Source organism: Stereum hirsutum (assembly GCF_000264905.1).
Source record: "Stereum hirsutum FP-91666 SS1 unplaced genomic scaffold STEHIscaffold_21, whole genome shotgun sequence".
Classification (NCBI taxonomy): Eukaryota; Fungi; Basidiomycota; class Agaricomycetes; order Russulales; family Stereaceae; genus Stereum; species Stereum hirsutum.
This window is the reverse complement of record NW_006763151.1, coordinates 85548-97303: the sequence shown is the minus strand read 5'-3', so window position 1 is coordinate 97303 and position 11756 is coordinate 85548. Positions and strand designations below refer to the sequence as shown.

General features: G+C 53.6%; 4 protein-coding genes across 4 annotated transcripts; all 4 read left to right on the top strand.

The window, feature by feature from the left end:
- Positions 1-163: 163 nt before the first annotated feature.
- Positions 164-2397, top strand: STEHIDRAFT_105679 (IMP dehydrogenase). The gene is made up of 4 exons (XM_007310636.1): positions 164-547; positions 623-809; positions 997-2170; positions 2238-2397. The coding sequence occupies exons 1-4, from the start codon at positions 263-265 to the stop codon at positions 2260-2262; spliced, it is 1671 nt and encodes a 556-aa protein (XP_007310698.1). The 5' UTR covers positions 164-262; the 3' UTR covers positions 2263-2397.
- A 290-nt stretch (positions 2398-2687) lies between these two features.
- On the top strand, positions 2688-4135 carry STEHIDRAFT_87597 (uncharacterized protein). Its single transcript, XM_007310635.1, has 5 exons — positions 2688-2974; positions 3083-3180; positions 3325-3363; positions 3438-3582; positions 3689-4135. Exons 1-5 carry the CDS (start codon positions 2926-2928, stop codon positions 3874-3876), a joined length of 519 nt encoding a protein of 172 aa, XP_007310697.1. The 5' UTR covers positions 2688-2925; the 3' UTR covers positions 3877-4135.
- A 592-nt stretch (positions 4136-4727) lies between these two features.
- On the top strand, positions 4728-8968 carry STEHIDRAFT_135399 (aspartyl-tRNA synthetase; the record flags this gene model as incomplete). Its single annotated transcript, XM_007310634.1, has 13 exons — positions 4728-5027; positions 5089-5248; positions 5305-5540; positions 5596-5676; positions 5736-5801; positions 5856-6471; positions 6535-6590; positions 6652-6835; positions 6908-7109; positions 7578-7653; positions 7829-8311; positions 8365-8721; positions 8942-8968. The coding sequence occupies 13 exons, from the start codon at positions 4728-4730 to the stop codon at positions 8966-8968; spliced, it is 2844 nt and encodes a 947-aa protein (XP_007310696.1).
- A 1763-nt stretch (positions 8969-10731) lies between these two features.
- STEHIDRAFT_68593 (uncharacterized protein) lies at positions 10732-11535 on the top strand (the record flags this gene model as incomplete). The annotated part of the gene is made up of 4 exons (XM_007310598.1): positions 10732-10757; positions 10909-11031; positions 11095-11264; positions 11369-11535. Coding segments are annotated over 4 exons (486 nt in total), but the record flags the coding sequence as incomplete, so codon positions are not given.
- Positions 11536-11756: the final 221 nt, after the last annotated feature.

Genomic DNA, 11756 nt, shown 5'->3' with positions numbered 1-11756 from the left:
CTATAGCTTGGAAGATATTCGTCTTCGTTATCCACGAGATGAAATGACCGTGCATGATAGCCAGCCTGCACACGACGCCACCCAACGTGGCGCGTTCTTCTATTGGACCTCGCGAGATCGGCGCCGCAGCACCGGTACCGAAAAGGTCGGTATATAAGACTCTGCTTGCAATTTTATTTCTAATCTGGCAACCTCGCCCACCCCTCTCCTTTCACCTCCCTCTTCCCCCCTCCAAAAGCCCCCTAGATTTTTTCTTGGAATAATGCCTGCTACGACCCAAAAAACGTACCTCGACCCCGCGACGGCGTTCGATGTCCTCAAGAGCTACGACAGGTCCGACGGGCTCTCCGCGAAGGAGCTCATGGACTCGCAGCTCCATGGCGGACTGACGTATAACGACTTCCTCATGCTGCCCGGTAAGATCGATTTTAGCGCGGCGGAGGTGTCGACGGAGAGTAGGGTGACGAGGAACGTCGTGCTGAAGACGCCGTTTATGAGTTCGCCCATGGACACTGTTACTGAGACCGAGATGGCGATTTCGATGGCGGTGAGTCAGAGAGTCGTGTGAGGGGTGTGTATCACGATTGAGATTGACGTGCTTACTCGCATGCATGGATGTCAGCTTCTCGGAGGTATTGGTGTTATTCATCATAACCAGTCGCCGGCTGCCCAGGCGGCTATGGTGCGCGCCGTCAAGCGCCACGAGAACGGCTTTATCACCGATCCTGTCGTGCTTTCGCCCGAGCACTACGTCGAGGACGTCCTTGATATCAAGGCGCGGCTCGGGTTCTGCGGTATCCCTATCACGGGTGAGTTTTTTCTTCCGAGTCCCTCGTGTTCTTCGCGTTTCCTATGATGTACAAACTATAGTATAACCTTCGTTCTACCGCACTAACGCTTCTCGTGTGATTTGGGGAGACTATTATACCTCACTGACATTCTTCGTGTTCAAATGTTTCGTCGAACATGCATGCTCATCCTTCTTCATGTTCACAGATACTGGCTCTATCGGCGGCAAGCTCGTCGGTATCGTCACCGGCCGCGACGTTCAGTTCCACTCCGCCACCGCCCGCCTCTCCGAGGTGATGACCACCCAACTCGTCACAGCGCCCAAAGGCGTCTCCCTCACCGAAGCGAACGACATCCTCCGCGACTCCAAAAAGGGTAAACTCCCGATCGTAGACGACCAAGGCCGTCTCGTCTCCCTCCTCGCGCGCTCCGACCTGCTCAAAAATCAGACGTATCCCCTCGCGTCGAAGCTCCCGGAGAGTAAGCAGCTCTATGCCGCTGCGTCGATCGGAACGAGGGCCGCGGACAAGCTGCGTCTTGAGGCTTTGGTCGAGGCCGGACTCGATATCGTCATTCTTGATTCGTCCCAGGGTAACTCCGTCTTCCAGGTCGAGATGATCCAGTGGTGCAAGAAGACGTACCCCACCCTCGAAGTCATCGCCGGTAACGTCGTCACGCGCGAACAGGCCGCGACTCTCATCGCCGCGGGCGCAGACGGCCTCCGTATCGGTATGGGCTCCGGCTCGATCTGTATCACTCAGGAGGTCATGGCCGTCGGGCGGCCCCAGGCCACGGCCGTGTACGCCGTCGCCGAGTTTGCGAACAAGTTTGGGGTGCCGGTCGTTGCGGATGGTGGGATCTCGAATATTGGACATATCGTCAAGGCTCTTGCGCTCGGTGCGAGCGCCGTCATGATGGGCGGGTTACTGGCGGGTACGACGGAGGCGCCGGGAGAGTACTTCTACCATGAAGGCAAGCGCGTCAAGGCGTATCGCGGGATGGGATCCCTCGAGGCGATGGAGCAGGGTAAACCGGGCGCGAATAATAAAGTGACTGCGAACGGCAAGTCTTCGTCCTCCAATAAGTATCCGCGCTCGAAATCCGAGGCGGAGAAGCATGTGCAGGAGAACGCGGCGACGGCGAGGTATTTCTCGGAGGCGTCGGCGGTCAAGGTCGCGCAGGGTGTTAGTGGGGACGTGCAGGATAAGGGGAGCGTGAAGGATTTCTTGCCGTATTTGTATGCGGGCGTGCAGCATTCGTTCCAGGATATTGGGGTGAGGAGCTTGCAGGGTCTTAGGGAGGGAGTGGATGAGGGGAAAGTTAGGTTTGAGTTGAGGACGGCGAGCGCGCAGGTTGAGGGAGGTGTGCATGGGTTGAATTCGTGAGTTTTTTTCCTTCTGCCCTTCGTGGTTTGGGGTGATGCTGATGGGTTTTTGGGTTGGATGTAGGTATACCAAACGGTTGTTTGCCTAATCTGTTGTAGCATAGTATAGTCGAGGGTTTTTGGGTTCCCGTCACTGTATCCGCACTTTGTTTGTTTGTTTGTTCGTTCATCATGTCATTCGCTGCTATTAGAATGAATGAATTGGAGGTTGTGTCGATGTACTCATTTTTGTCTGGACGAACTGTGTGAATTTGTTTCTGTTTTGCGCTGCTCGTCGTGAATGATCGTCCTCCTGTGGTCCACGAATTGACTGAAAAGTGCAGTGGAGAAGAAACTTAGCTCGAATTTGAACCAGAAAACCTCTTACACGACTGTCAAAGGGGCAGAAATGATCATCACGATCCAAAACCCAAATGTGGCCCAACGCAGGCCACTTTCGGGCTGTAGCAACGCCCGGTCTTCTCGGATCCCTGTGCCACCCGCTTGGTCCATCTTTAGAATCACTGTTTGCCCACGACGACGACGACGACGACGGCCTTGCTCCTTGTTTCGATCCTTCACCCTTGACTTTCTGCGACGACCTCTGCGAGGCGAACCTGGTGTTCATTTTCTCTCGTTCTTTTTTGTGTGCTCTGCTTTACTTGCTCGTCGTTCTTTGTCTCCAGCTTCCGACAACTCCCAATTACATCCGGGTCTTCTGCTTAGGTCTCCAGCCTCATTTAGCACTGAACACTCGGAATTACTCGTGAACGATGCGCACTACGTTCGTGTTTGCTTGCTTCTTGGCGCTCGCCGGTCGAGGTGCGTTCTCGCTCCCATGTCTTGTCTTGCCGCCCTGTCTACGATGATTCGTGCACACGAACTGACTTGACTTCCTTTCATACATTCATACATAATGGTATGGATCAGCTCTCGCTGAGCTCAACATCGTCATGGGCGGTACACTCGGCAATATCACGACGGCCGAGTTCCTCACGTTCAATGATAGTACGACGTTGACATCGGACGTGCGTCTCTCTTTTCTTCTCGCTACGTTTTTGAGGGTTCGAGGTGTTGATGGTTCGTTGTGTTTTGTGAATTTTTGGGATGGGTGGTGGACGTGATGGTGAATGATGGGATGCGGATTGTTTGATGGGATGTGGCGTATGCAGTGTCAGACCGACTGTTCCCCCGGTCTGACCGACATCGCGGTACGCCTTTTCCTGACCAAGCATCTCTCCCTATTCCTCACTCCTAACGTTCTCAATGTGTGCACATAACATAGAACTGCGCCGGCGATGATGCTTGCCTCTGCTCCAACGCGACCATAGCCGCCGTCACGGCCTGTCAACAGTGTTACTTCAACGACCTTATCACGCAGAACATCAAGATGCCAGACCCGCGCGCGGGATCGGCCGTTGCGCTCACCGGTGCGTCTTTCTCTTCGACTGACTCTCTCCCAGCTATCCTTTCTGAATGACTCCTTGTTTGTCTTGTATTGCGTGTGGTTGACGAATTACTTGACGGTATATTCAGCCTACGCCGCAGCCTGCCTCGCCTCGTCCGCGAATGTCACCGTGCCCGCGACTTCCGTCGCGCTCACGCTCCCGGCGAACTGGGACGGCCCTGTCTCGTTGACGCTCAACACGGGCCAGACCGTCGTTGCTGTGATTGCGGGGACGATCTTGGGAGGGGGGGCGTTGATGCTTTTGTCGAATTTGTAGACTCGTCGAGGGGGTGAGAATGTGAGTGGTCTGCTGGGATGAGGGAGAGGGTGGTGTAGGGCGTGGATGCTTGTGAAGTTTAGTTGGCTTTTTCTTTCTTTTGGTGCTTTGTTTATGGAGGTTTTTGTTGTCGTCATTGGGTTTGCGTCCCGCAGAGAGAAGATAGCGCTCATTAAAGGGTATCCATTCGACTGATGCACAGGCGGGACTATATCCAACATCGTAAAGCACATCAAGAAATATATATGCTGCGGGCGGCATTCTCTAGGTTGTTGCAAGTCTTCTGTGGTTTATGAAGATCGTCAAAAGGTCATCCAAAAATGAAGCATGGTTCCTTCGATGCCTGACAGTAGAGACTGAGATGAGGAATGTGCGGTTGTAAAGGGATGCAGGTGCGAGAAAAATAGATCGGGAATGCGAATAAACGAATTGCTGATACCTTGAACAGAAAGCGGTGTGTGATTGTTATCCGAGTAACCAGGCGGGATGTATAATTCGGCTCGCACAGAGGAGACCGAGGACGGAGCGGCGGAAGAGTGGTTGAACATGAAAGGATCGGCGAAGTGCGAGACGGAGCGGGAGTAAGCGAGGTTTAAGGATGGATGAGATGACGTCAGTGTGGCCACAGAGGGAGCTCGAGCAGCGCGCCTTTCCAACGAGCTGGAGGACATCGAACATGGATGATATCATCGGCGGTGCGTCATGACGAGCACATCCAAACTTATAGCGCTTGATCGTCGCTCACTTTTTTTGCCTCACAAACGCCCTTTTCAACTCCCTTTCTCCTTCCGAACTGCCCTCACAACTCTTCCTCCCGCTTCACCACAACGGACTCGCCACAAATGCCCGCAATGTCCTCCGTGTTGAACGCCGTTAGGAGCCCCATAAAGACTATCAAGGAGCGCAGGTCTTCATCCTCGTCAGGACACAGCTCTCCATCCGAGAAACAGAATGGCTCGGCCAACGGTCACTCGCGGCCCATGTCCAACGGTGCCTCCACCGACTCGACTAGCTCGTCGAAGAACGCCGTGAAGAAGGCAGAGAAGCGTCAGGCAAAGGAGGACCATAGACGACAGGTTCTTGATAGACTCGAGGCCGAAAAGAAGGAACGCGACGCCGAACGCAGCGCGAGCGAGGCAAACTTGGGTCCCGTAGGTATTTTTCTTGGGTTTGTTTCGAATTGACGGTTGAAACCCCGTTCGCTTCATACAGGACGACGCCTCGGACAACTATGGCTTCCTGCCCCTCATGCAGTCCACTGGCGAGTATGTCAAAGCAAAGCCGTCCAGGTTCACTCCCATTCGCAGCCTCCCAGATGCCCACGGTAAAGATGTCGTCATTCGTTGCCGCATAGAACACGTCCGAGCAACCGGTAAGTGCTTGCTTCTCCATCTCATGACTGTCCTGTACTCAATCCCTCCCGTTCAGGTCACAAGCTCGCTTTCCTTCTCTTCCGTGACATGACCGACACAGTCCAGGGTGTTCTCACCGTGGAGCCTGGGAAGGTGTCCGAGCATATGGTTAGATGGGCAGAACGATTCCTCAAGCGCGAAACCATCGTCGATGTCGAAGGTACTGTCGTTAGCCCCGCAGAGGACTCCAAGGGCGAGCATGAGGAGGTCAAGGACGCGTCAATCCACTCTGTCGAAATCGCCATCCACAAGGCCAGTTCAAATGCCGCATATTTTTCGGTCAAATACCTAACATCCTGTTCCATAGCTGTTTGTCGTTGTCCAAGTCAAGGAGGACCCCCCGTTCGCCGTAAAGGACGATGAGCGACCCGTCGAGGACTTCGAGAAGGTCCGTTGCTCACCGCCACTTTTTGAGTTTTATATATTCATGTTTTGTGTGTATTCCAGGAAGACGCTCACTTCAGTAAGATTACCCGTCGTACCGCGATGGACGCACGTCTGCTTGATCTCCGCGTGTGTACTCCGGTCACTAGCTAACTGCTCCCTTCAACTGACACCCGTTTTTAGACCCGTACCAACCACTCCATCTTCCGCCTCCGCGCCGGCATGACCAAAGCGTTCCGGCAATACCTCGACGACCTCAATTTCCTCGAGATCAACTCCTCCAAACTCCAAGGTGGCGCCACCGAGTCCGGTGCCTCCGTCTTCCAGGTCAACTACTTCGGCCGCCCCGCCTTCCTCGCCCAATCCCCGCAGCTCGCGAAGCAGATGTGCATTGCGGCTGACATGGACCGTGTGTACGAGATTGGCCCGGTTTTCAGGGCGGAGAACTCGAACACTCATAGACATATGACGGAGTTTATTGGGTTGGATGTTGAGATGCAGATCAAGGAGCATTATCATGAATGTTTGGAGACGATCGATGGCGTCTTGAAGTATATCTTTGAGGAGACTGTGCACGGGGAGAGGTGGGCCAAGGATAGGGAGATGGTGAAGAGGATGTATCCACACGAGGATCTGGTGTGGCTGGAGGAGACGCTGGTTATCAAGTACAACGATGGAGTGAAGCTATTGAGGGAGGACGGAGCGGAGGTGGGAGACTACGAGGATTTCGACACACCGACGGAGAAGAGGTTGGGTCAGATCGTCAAGCAAAAGTTTGGGACGGATTATTATATCCTTGGTAAGATGCTCTCGTTTTATGTGGCCTGCCGAGTAGATATTGATATTGTGTTTTTGTCCGCAGACAAATTTCCGCTGGAAGTGCGACCGTTCTACACAATGCCTGATCCCACCGACGAGGTTTGTCTAGAATTTCTCTTATTTGTGTCGTTCTTCTGACAGCTCAACATGTCGACATTAGAAATTGTCAAACTCCTTCGACATCTTCATTCGAGGCGAGGAGATCCTCTCCGGTGGTCAGCGTATTCACGAGTCGAACATGCTCATCGAACGTATGGAGAAGGCCGGTGTCGATGAAAACTCTATGAAGGATTATGTCGATGGTTTCAAGTGGGGTGCTCCACCACATGCAGGCGGTGGTATCGGTACGTCACATATTTCCTCACCCCACTCCACAGTTTCGTCTGACCATTCACTCACATTCCGACGAATCACAGGCCTCGAACGACTCGTCATGCTCATCTTCAAGCTCGGTGACGTCCGCGTCGCGAACCTCTTCCCGCGCGACCCGCGCAGCTTCCCGCTCGTGGGGAAAGACCAAGCAAGGATGGACATGATGATCCAAGGGACCAAAGCGGTCCCGCATTCGAGGAAGGACCCACAGGTGGGACCGAATGGAGAGTTGCCACCACTCGAGGCGTGCGTATCTAATTCTTCTCCCTCTACTCCTTCTCCTCGTGGAGGTTCATCTTCTGCTGTTGGGGGCGATGTTTCTTCCTCTGCTATGAGCGCGGAGAGTTCTTCCTTTACTGTCGGTGGCGCGGGCGTGGAGAATAATGGGGGTTCTTCTTCGTCTTTTTCTGCTTTCGCTGGTGGTCGTGGAGGTACACCCTCGCAGGTTGAGGAGGGGCATAAGGTTGCGCCTGCATTGGAGGGATATACGGCTGGGTTGCCTTCGCCTCCCTCGACGAGACCTTCTTCACCGTCGGCTTGAATTCATCGCATACGATATATTTATCGCCGTGTCCTACGGGGCGACATCCGCATCCCGTGCGGCATACCTTGGACTTGTACCACTATTCTCTCTTCCGTGATTTTTGGACTTCTGTGTGTACGAATAAGCGATTGACCGAATACCATGTACTCCCTTTTTTCGTGTGATTATAGGATGATTGCGGCATACGGGGACTCGACGAACACGTCCTATCTGGACCCGAAGTACACCGTCTGGAGAGATCACGAGGTGCGTTTCTGAACTTCTTACTCCCAACCTCCCGTTCCCCTTTGAATTGTTGACGTCATGTTGGCGGATATGCTGACGATTTGCGCTTTTCCGAATCTCTGATGCGACATATGATGTGAATGTTGGCGTGGAATCTTGATGGGATGCTCCCATGCTTCGTCATTCTATTGAATAGACCGGGGCCGCTATCGGGTATATCCCACAAGACAGCTACGCCGTCATCTGGGGCCAACCTCTCACGCGACCGGAAGACCTCGAACAGACCTGCACGCGCTTCCTGCAGTACATCCAGAAAGAGAAGAAGTTGAAGCCGCTCTGGGCTTGCATCGATGAGACGACGGAGGAGTTGTTGGCGGAGAAGTTCAAGTGGCGCGGATTGTCGTGTATCGCCGAGGCGAGGTTCGACCCTGTGGAGACGGATGTCGAAGGCGATAAGGAATTGAGGAAGAAGATCAAGCAGGCGGAGAGGGCTGGGGTGGAGTGTTATACCGTGCAAGGGGAGGTGCCGGAGGATGTGAGGGACCAGACGGAGGAGCAGTTGAGTGAGTGGGATAGGGTGAGGGAGAAGAGGGGGGCGCAGATACATACGACGAGTGTGAGGCTTTGGGACGATGCGGAGCATAGGAGGTATTTCTATGCGGTGAACAAGGAGAAACAGGTGCGTTTCGTCTATTTTCTAGTCCTGAATTGATGAGACTGATTGCTTTTCAGGTGTGCGCGATGGTCGTTCTCGCGCAACTCTCTCCGGAGCACGGCTGGCAAGTGAAATGGGCCCTGAACTTCCCCAACGCACCGAACGGTGCGTCCGAGGCCATCATCGCACATGCCATCAAGGTCATGGCTTCCGAGGGTGAGCGCCACATGACGTTCGGGACGTCCGCTCGGGAGGTGATCGAGCCCGCGAACAACGTCGGAGGGCTCAGGTTCAAGGGGATGGCGAAGACGTACAAGAGCATCACGAGCGCGTTCAATCTGACGAACAAGACGGATTTCAGGAGGAAGTTTGGGGTGGAGGAGGAACCGGTGTTCGTAGCGTATCCACCGCATGGGTTGGGGATCAGTGGGTGCGTGAATTTTTCTTTAGTATCGAAAGGAGGGAGAGGATATTGAGACTCGCTGTGGTGCAGGATTCAAGCGCTTATGAACACGGTGAAGGACGAAGACGATCATGAAAAGAGTTCGGATTCTGAGAAGAAGGATACAAACAAGGCGATTGTGGGGGCTACGAAGGTATGTCGGATGTCCTATTTTTTACTCTTCGATACTCATATGCTCTTGTGTATCGCAGGGCGCCCTGCATGGTACCGATAGCTAAATTAAATGCCCGTTCTAATCGTGAAAGTGTCGTCAGAACAGTGGCTCACTCGGGTCTTGCCACGGACTCGTCTCCTCTACTTCAACTTGTCTGTCTCTCTATATTTCCCCGTTGTTAGATCTAAGTGTGGCTCCATAGGATTTTTCTGGTTTCGAGCTGCCGGACCGCCGTAGAGATATACGTGCAGCTCTACATACATACTTGTCTCTCCCAGCATCTCTCTTTCTATTCTCTGGCATTCACCTCTTCATACATGATGTATTTCCTGTTATTCTGTCCGTTATAGTCTGTAGCTCTGTTTCGCTTTGGTTTCGGGACACTTGGCAGCCCATGTCATATTCACGACTTTCACTTTGGCCTCTTGCTACGATACGATACGCTACTAAAATGCCTCTATACCCAGTATAATGATGTTCGTCTCGAGCTGGTTGTGGGAAGCGGCAAACCCGGAAGACGGCGTGTGATCAAGATAAGATGGAGCTGTAAGCAGTCGTGGGAAGCGGATTGGAGGTGAAGGATCTCGGAGGAGTTGGAGGCTTGGTAGACAACAGACACGAGCAGAGAACGCAACGATGGCGGACAGCGCAGAGCCCAATCAGCATCACAAGAAGACGGTGCACGGGAAACGTTCGTTGGGAAAGTATCCAGTCGTCGACTCGCCTTCGTACGATGCGTATGTTCTCTTTTCCCCTCTGCCCCCAGCTTCCGATTCCCCAGAGCTAAAAAGGCTTTGACGTTCGCTTCGCCAACCCCGCAATTCGTCCGCTTCGTTGATTCTCAAATTTCCCTTTTGTCTTCCGTTCACTGATCTTTATATCTCCGGGTTTTAATCAGATCCGAAGAGGACAACGACCCGCTCACAGACGACGCAGCGTCCGCGCTCTCCATTCCCCCACCGTCTCCGACTAGTCGACCGTCGCAGTCGTCATCGTCGACCCAAGCACGCTCAGGCACCCTCCTTCCCACCGCTCCACAGCCTCAGAACAAGTCTCGTCTAAAACACCACCTCGCGTCCTCCCTCCTCTCAGACTCCGACGGCGTAGACAGCCCCACCTACGACGGCGACATCGAATCGAGCACTACCGCTGGAGGTCCTGCCCCGCGCGACCCGAATTCAACCCAGTTCACGACTTCTCATCTCTATTCGTCCACTTCCACTTTGACTTCCCCGACGACTTCGACCAGACCGCTTCCTGCTGCTACGACTACTGCTACGACTAGTCACTACCCGCACCCACACACGCATCACCAGCACCATCGGGCTACGCCTATGGTCGTCTCTACTATCGCTCCTGGGGGTTCTAGTGCCTCCGCCTCCGACGTTGAACCCATCACCGTCACCACCACTCATGTTGCCCCCGCAGGACCACTCGGTTCTACTACCGCACCACCCGAGCCTGAGCCCGCGGCGGAGGAGAAAGCACAACTTGACTTTGATCCGGCTGCCTTGACGCCGGAGGATATACAGCTTTTCGTCAAGGAGGCGATTGAGAAGAGTAGGAATGGGGAGGCGAAGTATGTGATCGCAGAGCCGCCGGTGGGTAGGCCTGTGAGGGTTTACGCCGACGGTGAGTTATACTGTCTGCGTATTTTCTGTTTCCTTCTCTTCTCTGTTCATTATTTTTCTGCGTGGGTGAGTGTGTTGAGATTTGGGGTTGCCCTAACACCTACGCACGTTCGTGCTCGTCTTCGATTCGTGTGCTCAGCATGCGTACATATCAATGACCGTTTGCTGATTCTTACATTCTGGGTTGGTCATTCTAGGAGTCTACGATCTTTTCCATTTCGGGTACGTCCATTCTTTCATGTGCTCCCCCCACTTTGTGAACTGTGGCCGCACTGTGGCGCGGCCATTCCAGTTGGCCACTCGCCCCTATTCGCAACATGTGCCCACGCATGCGGTGGTTCTGATTTCAATTTTGTTTACTTCGCTCAAACAGACACGCGCTCCAACTACGTCAGGCGAAGCTTTCCTTCCCGGAGGTGCATCTCATCGTCGGCGTCAACTCGGATGAGCTCGTCAAGGCGCATAAAGCGAGCACGATCATGCGACATGCCGAGCGGTGCGTCCCGTCTCTTGTTATTCTCAGGCTTTCTCACTTCTCATGCGTGGTGTGTTGCGGTAGATGCGAAGCCGTGGGACACTGTCGCTGGGTGGACCAGGTCGTCCCAGAGGCGCCTTGGGTCCTCGACGAGGAGTTTGTGGAGAAGTATCAGATCGACTATGTGGCGCATGATGATGACCCGTACGTGAGCGCGGGACACGACGATGTGTATTCGTATGTGAAGTCCAAGGGTGCGTGTCTCTATTCTTGACCTCTCCTCTAGATCCGTACTCGGTCTTCGCGTCGTCGTGAGGGTGATGTGTTGAAAGGTTCGTTTTTGTTTGGTGTGGTACAGGTAAATTCATTCCGACAAGACGCACGCCGGGCGTGTCGACCTCGGAACTGCTCGAACGTATTGTGAAGGGATATAGGAAACGTGACTTTGATAAGAAGCTGGAGAAGATGGGGCATTCCGAGTTGATCGCGCAGGGGTCGGACTGGGATGATGATCGGTCGGGGTGAGGTGATGAGGTCGGATTGTGGAAACGGTGATGGGAAGAGCGGCGATGAAGGAACGGACACGGTTCTTGGGTGAGCGGGTACTGGTCAGGAGGTGTGGGTCGTAAAGGTTGTAATGGAAGGATGTGATCAGAATATGAAGTCCTACTAAATGTTGTGCCGTTCACGATACAGAGAAGTGCAACAAATAAACTGTTACGATTATTATATACCTATACGTATCC

Coding starts and splice junctions, on each gene's coding strand:
- STEHIDRAFT_105679 (XM_007310636.1), top strand. CDS start 263: ATGCCTGCTACGACCCAAAAAACGTACCTCGACCCCGCGACGGCGTTC. Junction 548..622: donor AGATGGCGATTTCGATGGCG/GTGAGTCAGAGA, acceptor CATGGATGTCAG/CTTCTCGGAGGTATTGGTGT. Junction 810..996: donor CTGCGGTATCCCTATCACGG/GTGAGTTTTTTC, acceptor TCATGTTCACAG/ATACTGGCTCTATCGGCGGC.
- STEHIDRAFT_87597 (XM_007310635.1), top strand. CDS start 2,926: ATGCGCACTACGTTCGTGTTTGCTTGCTTCTTGGCGCTCGCCGGTCGA. Junction 3,181..3,324: donor GTACGACGTTGACATCGGAC/GTGCGTCTCTCT, acceptor TGGCGTATGCAG/TGTCAGACCGACTGTTCCCC. Junction 3,583..3,688: donor ATCGGCCGTTGCGCTCACCG/GTGCGTCTTTCT, acceptor CGGTATATTCAG/CCTACGCCGCAGCCTGCCTC.